At 38.6% G+C, this 13,550-nt stretch overlaps 1 protein-coding gene across 1 annotated transcript in view; it reads right to left on the bottom strand.

Annotated features, from left to right (window-relative positions):
* The window catches only part of DCHS2 (dachsous cadherin-related 2), a 119,723-nt gene that overhangs the window by 81,260 nt on the left and 24,913 nt on the right, over positions 1-13,550 (bottom strand). The window contains exons 4-7 of the mRNA XM_034661732.1: positions 7,012-7,248; positions 4,889-5,905; positions 1,936-2,123; positions 540-639 (exon numbers count right to left, since the gene is read on the bottom strand). Of these exons, the coding sequence (XP_034517623.1) occupies positions 540-639; positions 1,936-2,123; positions 4,889-5,905; positions 7,012-7,248 (1,542 nt within the window). The remainder of the gene's footprint in view (positions 1-539; positions 640-1,935; positions 2,124-4,888; positions 5,906-7,011; positions 7,249-13,550) is intronic.

Here is a 13,550-nt window from a genome sequence, read left to right as displayed (position 1 = left end):
AGTATAAAATGCAGTGCCAACTAAAACTAATCACCAGAACAAATCTGAGACCTGTGCATTCTAAAACAAAAACATAAACATGAGCCATTCTCAATGAAGTTCCAACACACACGCATATATATGCACTGTGACATTTTCTAAGTATTATTTACTTTGACCTTAGGAATACTTAGTCTTCAAGAGATTCATAGATGTTTGGCATTCATAATCGTATTTCTTTATAATCAATACCAATTTTGATTCACTACTAATTTACTTTCAATAGAAGCTGATTTGCATTTCAGATTATTGAAAATTATCCATTTAAAGTAGATGGCTGGTCGGTTTCTATTTAGGATGCAGAAAAATGACTATGATTTTACATTAAACTTTTACGTTATTTTTTTAAATGTAGGCGATTCTAGATAATCACAAATGTATTTTGTTTGTACCTGGTGTTATTTTCAACATTAACCATTTTCCCAGAAGAAGGTAGATAGCTGGTAGACAAAAGAGGAAATTCTAAATGCTTCTAATCCTTTATGAAGGGTGACTTTTACCTGAAGATACTGAATATACAACTTCCGCGTTGTTTCCTTCGTCAAAATCCTTTGCAAACACAGTTGTAACCAACATATTTACTGGTTGACCTTCCAGAACCTGTCATTAAAACAAATGGCTTAAAAATTAGTGAAATTTTAGAAAGAAATATGAACCTCTAAGTGAAAGAACACATTACTACTAAACATTTTTTAAACTATGTTAAAATCCACCTATAACTCAAACGTCTACCACATAAAAGTTATATAAGTGCAAATCCATGAAAAGAAACAATACTACAAATTTGAAAAAATTCAATTTGAACAAATTATCTGCAGCATTTGAACTGATTTTGAGAAAAAAAATCAAATTGAGTAAATAAACTTAGATTTTGGATATATTTTAAGGATTCTAGCATCTCTTCATTTTTTAAAAGGTCCAAAATATGCTAAAAATAAATACAAACCTTTATTTCAGGAAACACACCTGATCCAGGTAACATACCTCATTAGTTAACAGAAATTTTCATAGAATATTGAAATGTACATGTGGAGTTGAACTCCAAGGGTGAAGTCCTGCTATAGGATGTTTTCATGATGTAATTAAAATTGAAATGATACTATAATAATGCTTTGCTTTGGCAGGATTTTCTTTAAATACAGCTTTGGAAGACGAGTTTGAAGTTATTAACTCTCTCAGTACCTTTTTGAGTTGTTCAAGATGCCATCTGAGCACAATTTGAATGTCCAATTCAGGTGTTTTGGAGCACCAGCTTCCAAACTGTTTATTCATATAACCCACTCATTAAAAAAAGTATAAATACCTCCGAGATCTATTTATTAATTAGGTACATGAACAAATATTCTAATTTATAATGTATAGTATAAAACATAGAAAACAAGGAAATGAAAAAGGTAAAATCATATACGTATAGTTAGAAATTTCTGCCAGCGCTACCAAAGATGGTTGCACATCTTTCTACTTGACAGCTACATACAGATTGTTCCCTTATATTTAACTCACCAGCTTCAAGATGTGCACCAGTTGCTCATAAGGAACTCTGCACAGAGATGCGTGCAAATTACTGGGAAAACAATCCCTATCTCAGCATTACTGATAGTGGGGCTCCATTTTGTTTATATACAACAGGCAGAACTACACTATCATAAAACTAGAGGTGTGATCCCAAATAGCACATAAAACCATTTTTTTTTAATTTGTGGAGTTTGGGTTTTTCATTTTTTGTTTCTTGCTTTGTTTTGACATGTACACAATTTCTAGATCTCCTGGAAACCTATGCATTGCCACAACTTGAGACGGATTTGATAAATTCACACTTTTTACCACAAGATGGTGCTCAAAACAAACGACTAAGACTACCACAAAATGCTTGCAAGGCTACTTCACTCCACAAACCTTGACGTGTAATTCCTCTCCAGGGAGACACTGTGGGAAATATGGGCTGTTATCATTGACGTCAGTCACAGAGACGTAAACCACCATGGTGGCGTTCCGTGGCGGGGAGCCATGATCGGTCACCAGGACAGTCACCTGGTGGTGTCCCTGAAGCTCGTGATCCAGTGCCACCCAACTGATAAATTCACCTAAGGAACACGGAGGAGAACCAAAGAGGCTGGGTCACTGTGTATTAGAATGACCCCATCCAAGCGAATTCCCAGAAAGGATATAAAGCTCAGGGTAAATGCACCATTTCTAAGATGATGTACATTAGTAGTCTGGCTCTACTGTGAAATCTTCTGAAGTTTCTCCTGAAAACGCCACTTTCAATTTGTCTTTCTTTGTATTTCAAACTATCTACCAACCACCATCTGAACTAAAACAATGAATTCATAAAAATAAATGTTAAAATACTCTGTGGAAATTTAGTAGTAATTTAGAAGATTTAAAATTACAGCATATCTCTCTTCATACTGCCACACAGGATAATGGAAAGCACCTCAGCTCTGACATTACAAGTTCTGGGTTTGGGTCCCAGTTTTCCCAGCTCAGACATGAAAGGACCTCTCCTTAGCCTACCTCCTAGGGCTACCAGAAACAAATGCAATCATAAATTTAAAAGTATTTTGTAAGCTGTAAATTATCACAAATGCGACAGTTGTTATCGTTACTTTAAAATAATGCCAAAATACCTTCCTGAAAATCAAATACATTCTGTAGGCAATGGTTTATCTTCTATGTAAATAGTTCTTTATTGTTGTGTCATAAAACAGATGTATAGCAATGGATAGTGACTTCCCAAATAACTCAATGCTTTACAAGCTTTATTTTCCATGTTCTTCCTCAGAACTGTTTACTAGCAACTTCTCTCACGGTTCAAGCCAGGGAGACTCAGGCATAAAATCATAGCTTCTTCTACCTGATGCCAAGGACCACTGGAGGCCACATGCTCTCTCAGGATAGCCCAGCTCCTGGTGCAGAGCTCCACCAGCCATTACTTGCCTCACTATTTATGGAAATATCTATCTGTGAGAAAGTCAATACGAAGCAACTTCCAGCTAACCTGACCATTTCTAAGACCGGTTTTGCCCTCTTCATCCAATGAAATGACGGTGTGTAGAACAAAACAAAGAGTGAAATCAGGAACAGAAAGGAAAATTCACGTTTGGGTAAGAAGTTGCGGAATTGTTGAGCTGAAATGCAGTGTTTACTATATCCATCTACTATATAAACTACATTTATACAGGGTTTACGAGAAATGTGATTTTTAACAAAAATCACATACCCAACAACTGCTTTTAAATGCAGTTTAAAACCATAATTCTGCTCTGAAAACCCCGAATCCTGAATGGCAAGCAGATTTTTATCTGATGAACCCACTCTGATTGACAAGCAGCAGTTGGAAAGTCAGTGGAGGAAAGACTGTGAAGGTCAGCCCGGAACTGGGCACGGGGGACGCCAACGCAGGCCTCCATAGGAGCTAGTCCCAGTCCCCACAAAGACGGCTCAGAGCACCAGGATGTGCAGATGTGGAAGACAGGCACGCCCGCCACACTCTGAAGGGTGCCCTCGACCCCTGTGTGGCCACACTGTACCCAGCCCTGGGGAATGGGAATCGTTTGCGAGAAGGTAGTCTTGCAAGCCCCTTCACAGACTTTAATTCCCCCTCTGAGCAGGACACGGAGCATGTCAGGAATTATCTCCTCTATTCGTGCTAAGGAAACTGAGTTCTGAGGTTAAGCTACTGGCTTCAAGCCATACAACACTAGGAAAGGACACCCAGTCTTCTGAAGCTGGGTGCTAGACTAATTATAGGAGACAGAAAACCATGGGGGAACCAACTATATACTTTAATTAATTTTTTTTAAGTACCGAGTGAAATAGAAGACCTACTAAACTACCAAGCATCTGGAAGGCACCAGCAACGATCATCCTGTACTGCTGTGCCGTTTGTGTCCTGCAGAGGGCGTCCTAGCTTGGGCGTGAACGGGAGCTAAAATCCACTTTGCAGCCTTCCTGGCAAGTCCTGTGCCCTGGTGTAAAGCTCCATCTGCTGGACGAAGAGGCACCTGTTCCTCATTCACACAACAGGCCCTTTATGAGAGGAAAGGCTTGAAGTTCAGAACTGAATTCAAATTCTATGCCACTATAGGGCAGGGGGTACCAGTTACAAAGGCTACAACATAAACGGTGCCTTCTGGAGTTGTGCAAGTGGTGATTTCCTCTTACTTCCTTCCAGCTCCCTAACCTGGGGCATGTTCTTTGAGCTCTCTGAGTCTCAGTTTTTTCAACTATGCTACGGTTGCCATATGAACATATTTCATTTGTAGGTGGTTGCAGAATTAAATAAAATCTTTGTAAATTTCTGCAAAATAAATTTTAAAATATAATAGCATTTTAATACTTAACTTCATAATGAAGACTTAAAAAAAAAAAAACCAAAACTCGGTGGAAATATTTGCTCTTTTCACCATGTTTCCCATCAGAGGGAAATACATCAAGAGAGTGATTTTGCAATCTTACCTAACGGATTTTTTTCTAGCTGTACATCTATGACATTTATAGTTTATAAAATATTATTTGGCCTTTTAAAAAAAACACCTACAAGTGAAAAAGAATGGTTGGAGGAAAAATTAGGCTTTGCACAGGGATTTATTCAATCCAATTCTGACGGTAGCTCTAATTCAGAATAAGAACCATATATTGGCAATATGTGGGTGGGAGGCAAGAGAAGTATGAGTCATTACAGGTAAAATTCTATTCAATTTTGACTCCATTTTAAAATCACAATTCTCTAATTGAATAAGGTATCTACTAGACATTAATTGTATGTTTGTAATGTTATCACTAGAAGACCTGAGGTTTATTCATTTCGATTTTAAAGGAATAAGTGGAAGCTACAAAATGCTACCTGTATTAGGATTCATCTTGAAGAATTTTCCATCAGACAAAAGGAAATATGACAGCTGTCCATTCTTTCCCGAGTCTCTGTCAATGGCTGTAATTTTGCCTATTACCCCTTGGGGAACAGGGCTCTCCTCGACTTTCAAAAACAACACATCATGCAAGAAGGTAGGGGAATTGTCATTCTCATCCAGGACATGAACAATTACTGAAGTGCTCACATTTTGCGACAATCTGTCCTCCGGGATCCAGGCAAACGCTCTAAAATTATATGTCTGTGTGGATTCATAGTCTAGCTGTCGCCGCAAATAAATCCAGCCTGTGTCAGGGCGGACGCCAAACACAGCGGAGTCCGTGCTGGGCTCCAGTGAGTACAGGAGCGGCGAGCTTGTGCGCTGTGGGCCAAGCGGGTAGGCCTGTATTTGCAGGATTTGGGTCATCAACGAGAGACACTCGCTAACTTCCACTTGATAGACCAAGTTTTCAAAAGCCAAAGATGGGCTTTGCTCCTGCTCTTCAATCGCAACTGTCAGCACTAACAGGGATGCCCGAGGAGGAACGCCCAGATCCTGGGCCACCAGAGTTAGCGTGCACTTCCGGGGCACGTGACTTCCCAGACTCTCATTGAGGTACACCGCCCCGAGCCCTGAGTCGATGGCAAAGATGCTTGGATTCTGGCTTGCGATCGTATATCTGATGAATCCATTCTTCCCACTGTCTTTGTCTTGTGCACGGGCGAGGTACAGGGCTGTGCCAGGAAATGTGGTCTGAGGGATCTGAATCTCATCAGAGGCTTTGGGAAATACCGGATGGTTGTCATTGACATCAATTACAGTTATGTTGACCTCTGTACTGCTGTAGGCGGGGGAGCTGCCAAGCTGAGCCTGCACTGTGAGCACAACCACGGGCTGTGTTTCATGATCCAGAGGCTTCTGGGTTCGAATGACACCTAGCCAAGGGTGAATAGAGAACTTTCTGTCCAAATCACCAGAGGAAATTCTATAAAAAATTGGTTCCGAGGAATCTAAAAAAAAAGGGTGGGGGGGGTAGAAAAGAGAGAAACAAAAAGCAATCACCGTATGCACCGACTGGAATGCACCTACTGGAAAAGATGAAAACTTAAAGCATTAATATATACATACACATATATACACATATACATTCTAGGGATATATACTACATCCATGGAAAACACAATGCAATGTCTTATATCTTCCTCAGCTCTCCAAAATCTACTGAAAAGTGGGCACCATAGTTAGTAAGATGTATTAGATGGCAAAGGTAATGTCCAATGGACAAGGAGCTAGCTACAGGTCTCACCATCTTCCTTTCAATCATTCTGCATTAAGTAAATAATTTGGATGCGTGTTTTACATATTTGGGGAAGCCAAGTTAAGCTTATGCTTAATACTTCTCTATGATATCTACCTATGAATGGCAAATATTCCCCACAAAGGTTAAGGTATGGAAAAGAGGACAGAGAAGAAGTGGACTGTGATCAAAACAAGATCTTTGGACAAATAATTCACTTCTAGGAATCTATCCTGCAGAGAAACCTTTCTAAGTCATACGTGGATATTTGCTGGAGTATTATTTGGACCAGCAAAAAATGACTATAAATCATTTAACTTAATAGCAAAAGGGAAATGTTTCAAGAAAACATGTTTATATCTAAGTCAAAATACTATGCAACCTTTTTTTAATGAGACAGAATGATGTCCAGTTACTTGGAAAACTGTCCTCAATATATAAAATGGAGGGTAAAAGGTAATTTTAAAACAACAAATACAGCAGGATGTATTTGCATACAAAAATTTTAAAAGTGTGTGTGTGTGTGTATGCGTGTATGCACATATGTGTGTTTGAGGAATGGGTTATAGATGTATACTTTCTATATTATAATCATTCTGTATTGTTTTAAACTTTTAAAGTATCTATTACTTTTTTGACCAGGAAAAATTGGAGGATAGAAATAATGTTGAAAGAGCAAAGAGCAAACCACAGATTGTGTGGTCCCCATTCTTCTTGCAAGGAGAAAGGAAAAGATTTATTTAAGATTACACAGCCTAAGAAAACACAGGAAATGTTCTAGTAATGGATTTTAACAAGGCATAAAAAGTAAGTACTTACTCAAGGACTCTTTTGCTTTCACTGTTCCCACAGGACTGTCTTCAGGTACATCTTCATAAACTGAGAAAGTATACTTAGGCCTTTCAAATTCAGCCGGTGCCAGTGTTGTCTGAAGAATGTGTATAGTGATGTCAGCATTGACGACAGATGTGAGCCCGCCACCATCTCGAGCGCAGACCATCAACAAAAGTGTAGTAGATTCCAAATGGCTAAGAGTTGACGTTAAGTAAATAATTCCTGGGTAGGAGGGAGAAAGAATTGAAAAACAGAGACCATGCAATAAATACTGCTGAGGAACAGTAATACTGGATCTGCTAACTCTACTGTGATGGTCAATTTTATGTCAACTTGACTGGGCCACGGGGTGCCCAAACATCTGGTCAAACATTATGCTGCATGTTACTGTGATGGTGTTTGGGTGAGATTAATACTTAAATGGGTAGACAAATTCAGGCGGATTATCCTCCCTGATGTGGGTGGGCCTCACTAAACCAGGTGAAGGCCTACATACAACAGAAAGACTGATACTTCCCTGAGTAACGGCAGTTCCTCATGCCTGATCGCCTTCGAAGTGAGACATTAGTTTTTTCCTGCTTTCAGAACTATACTGAAACATCAGCTTCTCCTAAGTCTTGAGACTACAAGCATCAGACTGGAACTATATCATCAGTTCTCCTGGATCTCCAGTTGACTAACTCACTTCAGATCTAGGGACTTGTTTGCCTCCATAATCACATGAGCTAATTCCTTATAATAAATCTCTTTATATGTACATCTAGCTAGCTAGCTAGCTCTCTTATCGGCTCCATTTCTCTGGAGAACCCTAACTAACCCATCTACTTTCCAATCCAAGAACTTGAGCATATTTGCAAAATGATCGTCCAAATTCTGTCAGGTAAGCAATATTTTCCTAGAGCTTAAACATCAGAGATCTTGGAAGTCTATCAATTCAGCAGTAAACATAAATTGTGTTGCCTTTGTTAGGCCTTACAACCATATCACCAGCCCAGGATGATGGGATAGCAGAGTATGACCCCATAATCCAAAGTAATCTCAGCTAATGGAGGATTGGATGGTGATCACAATCGGCCCAGGCATCAGGATCCTAAATCTATAGAATGAAACTCAAATTTCATCTTCTGAGGTTTTTGACACCTGACCTGAACTAAACGGTAGGGCAGCTCTCTTTTTCAACTGGCTTTATCTTTGTTGGCTAGAAGGTATAATATTGAAGGCTGTGGGTAAGAAAACTTGAATCAGTGTTAATACATGGGGGGTGGGGGCTGGTTGGCTCAGTCAGTTAAGCATCTGATTTCAGCTCAGGTTATGATCTCGGGGTCCTGGGATTAAGCCCCATATTGGGGTCCTGGGATAAAGCCCCATATCGGGCTCCCTGCTCAGCGGGGAGTCTGCTTCTCTCCGTCCTTCTGCCCCTCCCCTACTCATCAGGCTCGCTCTCTCTCTAATAAATAAAAAAATCTTTTTAAAAAAGTGTTAAAACCATGGGGACAAAAGTGGCAAGTTGGGCTTGTGTACATAGTGTGGGTGACAGGAGGTGTGAATGGTTAAGTTGGGGAAGGATGCAGTAACGCGCTGAGAAAACCAGTTATTTAATATTATTAACACTACCCTTTCACGTGCTAGTTTGAAAACAGATATAACCAACTTCAGAAATGAACATGTTAGTTTTTTTAATGAGAAAGGAAAAAAACACACAAACTTACCACATGAATTTACATACAAATAAATGTAACTGAACTTCGTGAAATCTATCACAATACAATTGGCTGTAAGTCTAAGTTAAATGAAGGACTAGTGCAGTTTTTGTCGGTTAATGAGAAGCTGGCCAAAATATCTGAATTGTCAGCTTTCTAGGCATAAAAAAGATGACGTCCATTCAATTTCTTTCTTAGGTTAAATCTGTCCTCTTACAGCCCCAATTCCTTGTTTCTATTTTTTTTAGAAATGTAATGAAATATGTTTTTACTTCTCTTTGGCATAACTCATCATCAATAACTGAGGTCAAATATCTTGTCTGACCCACTCCAGGCAGAGCGTCCCCAATTTCTGTCGCAGTTCCTTATCTAATATGATTTTAAGTCCTTTCACTCATGGTTCATTTCTCCTGAACATGCTCCAAGTTGACTGGTGAACACATGGTTCCAGCTACAATCTGACTACTACAAAAAATAGTAAAAACACTCTTTATTAGAATACTTATAAAATATTAGTGTAACCAAGTATTATTACACCAGCTATAGCACCCATATTAAAATTTGGCTTCATACTGATTTGGTGATCCACCAAAGCACTCAATAATTATCACATAAATTTCTACATTAGATTGCTCCCATCTGTTATTGATGAACTTTAAAAATTCTTTATTATTAAAGTCTATGCTTGGTTAAAAAAAGAACTCAAATAATACAAAAGTGTCTGCCTCCAGAAATAAATGAAAAGTCCCTCTACCCCCAGTCATCCCTGCTCCCCGTGTATATATCCTTCCAGAGTGGACTCAGTTCCAATTACAGAGAAATTTTTTTTTAAAGATTTTATTTATTTATTTGACAGAGAGAGAGACAGCCAGTGAGAGAGGGAACACAAGCAGGGGGAATGGAAGAGGAAGAAGCAGGCTCCCAGCGGAGGGGCCTGATGTGGGACTCGATCCCAGAACGCCGGGATCATGCCCTGAGCCGAAGACAGATGCTTAATGACTGAGCCACCCAGGTGCCCCAGTTACAGAGAAATTTTTAAAAGGTTTCATTTTCCATTATTATGACAATGAAAAGATTAATGTCTGCCTCAACTAGACCACAATTTGGTTTTCCTGACTCCAGAGGACTTCTTCTGAACCATGTTTCATATATTTATATTAGAATATTCTTCCTAAAATCCAAGACTAGACATGTCGGTGTCTCCCCAGGTTTTCAGGGTAAAGTTCAAATGCCTCATCTATATTGACCAAGTCCTTGGTAAATGAGCCCTTTTCATCTCTAGCCCATCTCTGTGCAGTCCTTTTTGCTCCAGACACAGTGAACTATTTATAACTTCCGGGATATATCTTGCTCTTTTCCATTTGGACTGCTGTATCCTCTTCCTAGAACAATTTCTTCATCTTCTCTGACTTCTGGTCACATTTTGAAGCACAGCTCAAGTCTCGCTTGGTGCAGGTGACCTTCATAGACCTTCCACATTGCTTTAGATCCACCTTCTATGATCCCACAGTGGCCTGTGTACACGTGCTTTTCATAAATTTAACACGTATTTTAATTAACAGTTTTGATCTCTCTTTTTCATTCATGTATTCTTCAATTTACTTAATGATTTATAAATAAAATCAAAAGATAACATTTTGAAAATATATAAACAACAAATTAGTATTCCTAATGATAAGAGATGTGGCTGGAAGGGTTGAGACATGGTCTGGAGGTAAACAGACTCACAGACTGTATGCAGGAGGGAGGGACAGTCCCACCAGGAGAAGGCAGAGCGATTGACACACACACCAGGCAGCCCACATGGGGAGGACAAATCCCCATAACATGTGGCTTTGAAAACCAGAGGGGCTGAATTTCGTGAGTTCTTATAACCAGTGGGACTTGAAACCTGTATTTTAAAAAATTAGCAGGCTGGGATCTGGGAGAGGTGGGAGGAGTCCCCCCCCCCCACTTAAAGAGACAGCACAAGAAAAAAATGAATGGTTCAATTCTCTGTGGTAGATTAATACAATAGAACATTAATGTGGCATCTAAAAAAATGAATATACACGTTTTTATCAAGAAAGATTTTACATGCTGTATTTTATATAGGAAAAATACAGAACAATATGTGAAATATAATCATAAATACTAAAACATACTTTATTTGCACCCCCCCACACACAAATACGTATGTTGGAAAACATGGAAGCATCTGAAGAATGATAAAGAGAGGTCATCTCCTATGGTTTGAGATTACAGGACAGTTCATTTTCTACCTCTTAAATTCTTATAGTGTTAATGAACATGTGTGCTGTGGACTGAATTGTATCCCTTAAATATTCATATGTTGAAGTCCTAAGCCCCAATATGGCTGCATTTGGAGTAAATAATTGAGGTTAAATGGGGTCATATGGGTGGAGACCTGATCCTATAGGATTAGTGTCCTCATAAGAGGAAACGTGAAAATAGAGAGGAGGCAACTGTCCATAAGCCAAGAAGAACTCCTACCAGGAATCAAATTGGCCAGTACTTTGATCTCAGACTTGTAGCTTCCAGAACTGTGAGAAATAAATTTCTGTTATTAAGCCACCCCGTCTGTGGTATTTTGTTAAAGCAGCCTGAGTGGACGAAGACAATATGTTAACTTTATAATCAGAAATATTATATATATATATATATATATATATATGAAAATATTAAAATATCCAGGAAAAGAAGATATATTTGTTATAAAAATATATATACTACCTTCCTATACAGAAAATGGATACAATAGTGAAGATTTAGACTGGACATTAAAATGTGTGTCTTGAAAAATAGCTGCTCAAAACTCTTCTCTAAACATGGGATTCTTATTATATAAAAAGTTTCAAGGATATGTATCAATTAAAATTTTAGAACCATCAAATGAATATATTTAGGAGACCTGTATTTGATTCAATGAATTGCTGAAGTTAAATCGTGCTCTATAGAAATTATCTATATAAAACTGTTTGAACATGTGATTCCCAAGATACAAACAAAAAAAAATGTTATAAATACTCAAACTACTAGCAAAATGTACCACAATAACATATAATAAATTGTGAAATCTAATAAAATACATATCTGTACTACGGTCACACTGCTATTTAAAAGCATATTATCTCTGGTAAGAGTCATCTAGTATTTAATAATCCCCACCCCCAGATGAAAGATAAGCAAGGGAATGTCATCTCCATCCTCATGCTCCTTGACTTCTACAATCTACCTGCTACATGATGCTCCTTGGTTGCTCTTGGGTTCCTTCCCTTGGTTATATTACCGTGTTTGCTGGTTTGTTTGCCTATCCTAATAATTGCTTGGATTTCAACAGTGGTCTGCCCTCCTCAGACTTCTAAGATCTCTCAACTAAGTACTAGGCCCTTTGTTTTATTCTGCAGAGGGTCTCAAAAGGTATCCTCTGGCCACCTGCATCAGAATCACCAGGGCTACTTCTAAAAACAAACATTTCAGGCTCTTAGATATTCTGAGCCGTAAATGTGGGGAAGGATTCAGGAATTGCATTTTAAACTACCTCCACCAGTAATTCTTCTATACTTTAGAATGTTTGAAAACTGCTGCTGTATATGATTTTTATCAAAATATTCATATGTTTTTGTGGCTTCAATAGCTTCTTTATCCTAGTATCTCCCCATGCCTTTTCACCTGAATTCAGTTCTACACCTCTTTCTAGGTGGCATTTATTCCCTGGAGCATTTGTCATTTTGACATCAGTTGGATCATCAATCATTTAGTTAAAATATGTATGACTCATCCTCTTCCATTAATAAATCAAATCAGTCACGATTTCTATATTATTTTTCTCTTAAAATATCCTCAAATTAGTTCCTGCCTTTCTGTATTACTATTGCCTTAGTAAAACTTCATTTGTTTATCCCTGGATTATTACAATAATATATTATTGTATAGACCTTTTTAATTAATATGTATTTCCTGTTCAAATTTTCCTGCCCTATAATCCACTTAACACACCATTCCCAGGGTAAATTTCCTTAAACATGGCCACAACAGGCCAGTGCTCAAAAGTAATTCCTTATTCCCTGTTACAATCAAGTTTGAATTTCTCTGTCATGCTTTTAAAGTCCTTCTTTTTTATTATTATTTAAATTCAATTAGCCATCATGTAGTACATCATTAGTTTCAGATGTAGTGTTCAATAATTCATCAGTTGCATATAACACCCAGTGCTCATCACATCACATGCCCTCCTTAATGCCCATCACACAGTTATCCCATCCCCCCACCCACTCCCTTCCAGCAACCCTCAGTTTGTTTCCCAGTCAAGAGTCTCTCATGGTTTGTCTCCTTCTCTGATTTCTTCCCATACAGTTTTCTCTCCCTTCCCCTATGATCCTTTGTGCTATTCCTTACAGTCCACACATAAGTAAAACCATATTGTTGTCTTTCTCTGATTGACTTATTTTGCTCCAGTTCCATCCACCGTGATTTAAATAGTAGAGATTCATCCTTTCTGATGGCTGAGTAATATTCCATTGTATATTTGAACCACATCTTCTTTATCCATTCATCGGTTGAAGGACATCTTGGCTCCTTCCACAGTTTGGCTGTTGTGGACATTGCTGCTATGAACATTGGGATGCACGTGCCCCTTCGTTTCACTCATCTGTATCTCTGGGGTAATTACCCAGTAGTGCAATTGCTGGGTCGTAGGAGAGCTCTATTTTTAATTTGTTGAGGAACCTCTATACTAGTTTCCAGACTGGCTATACCAGCTTGCCTTCCCACCAACAACGTAAGAGGGTTCCCCCTTCTCCACATCCTCACCAACATTTGTTG

Source organism: Ailuropoda melanoleuca, chromosome 5 (genome assembly GCF_002007445.2).
Source record: "Ailuropoda melanoleuca isolate Jingjing chromosome 5, ASM200744v2, whole genome shotgun sequence".
NCBI classification, from domain to species: domain Eukaryota; kingdom Metazoa; phylum Chordata; class Mammalia; order Carnivora; family Ursidae; genus Ailuropoda; species Ailuropoda melanoleuca.
The sequence above is the reverse complement of the archived record's forward strand: the minus strand, read 5'-3'. Positions and strand labels throughout refer to the sequence as shown.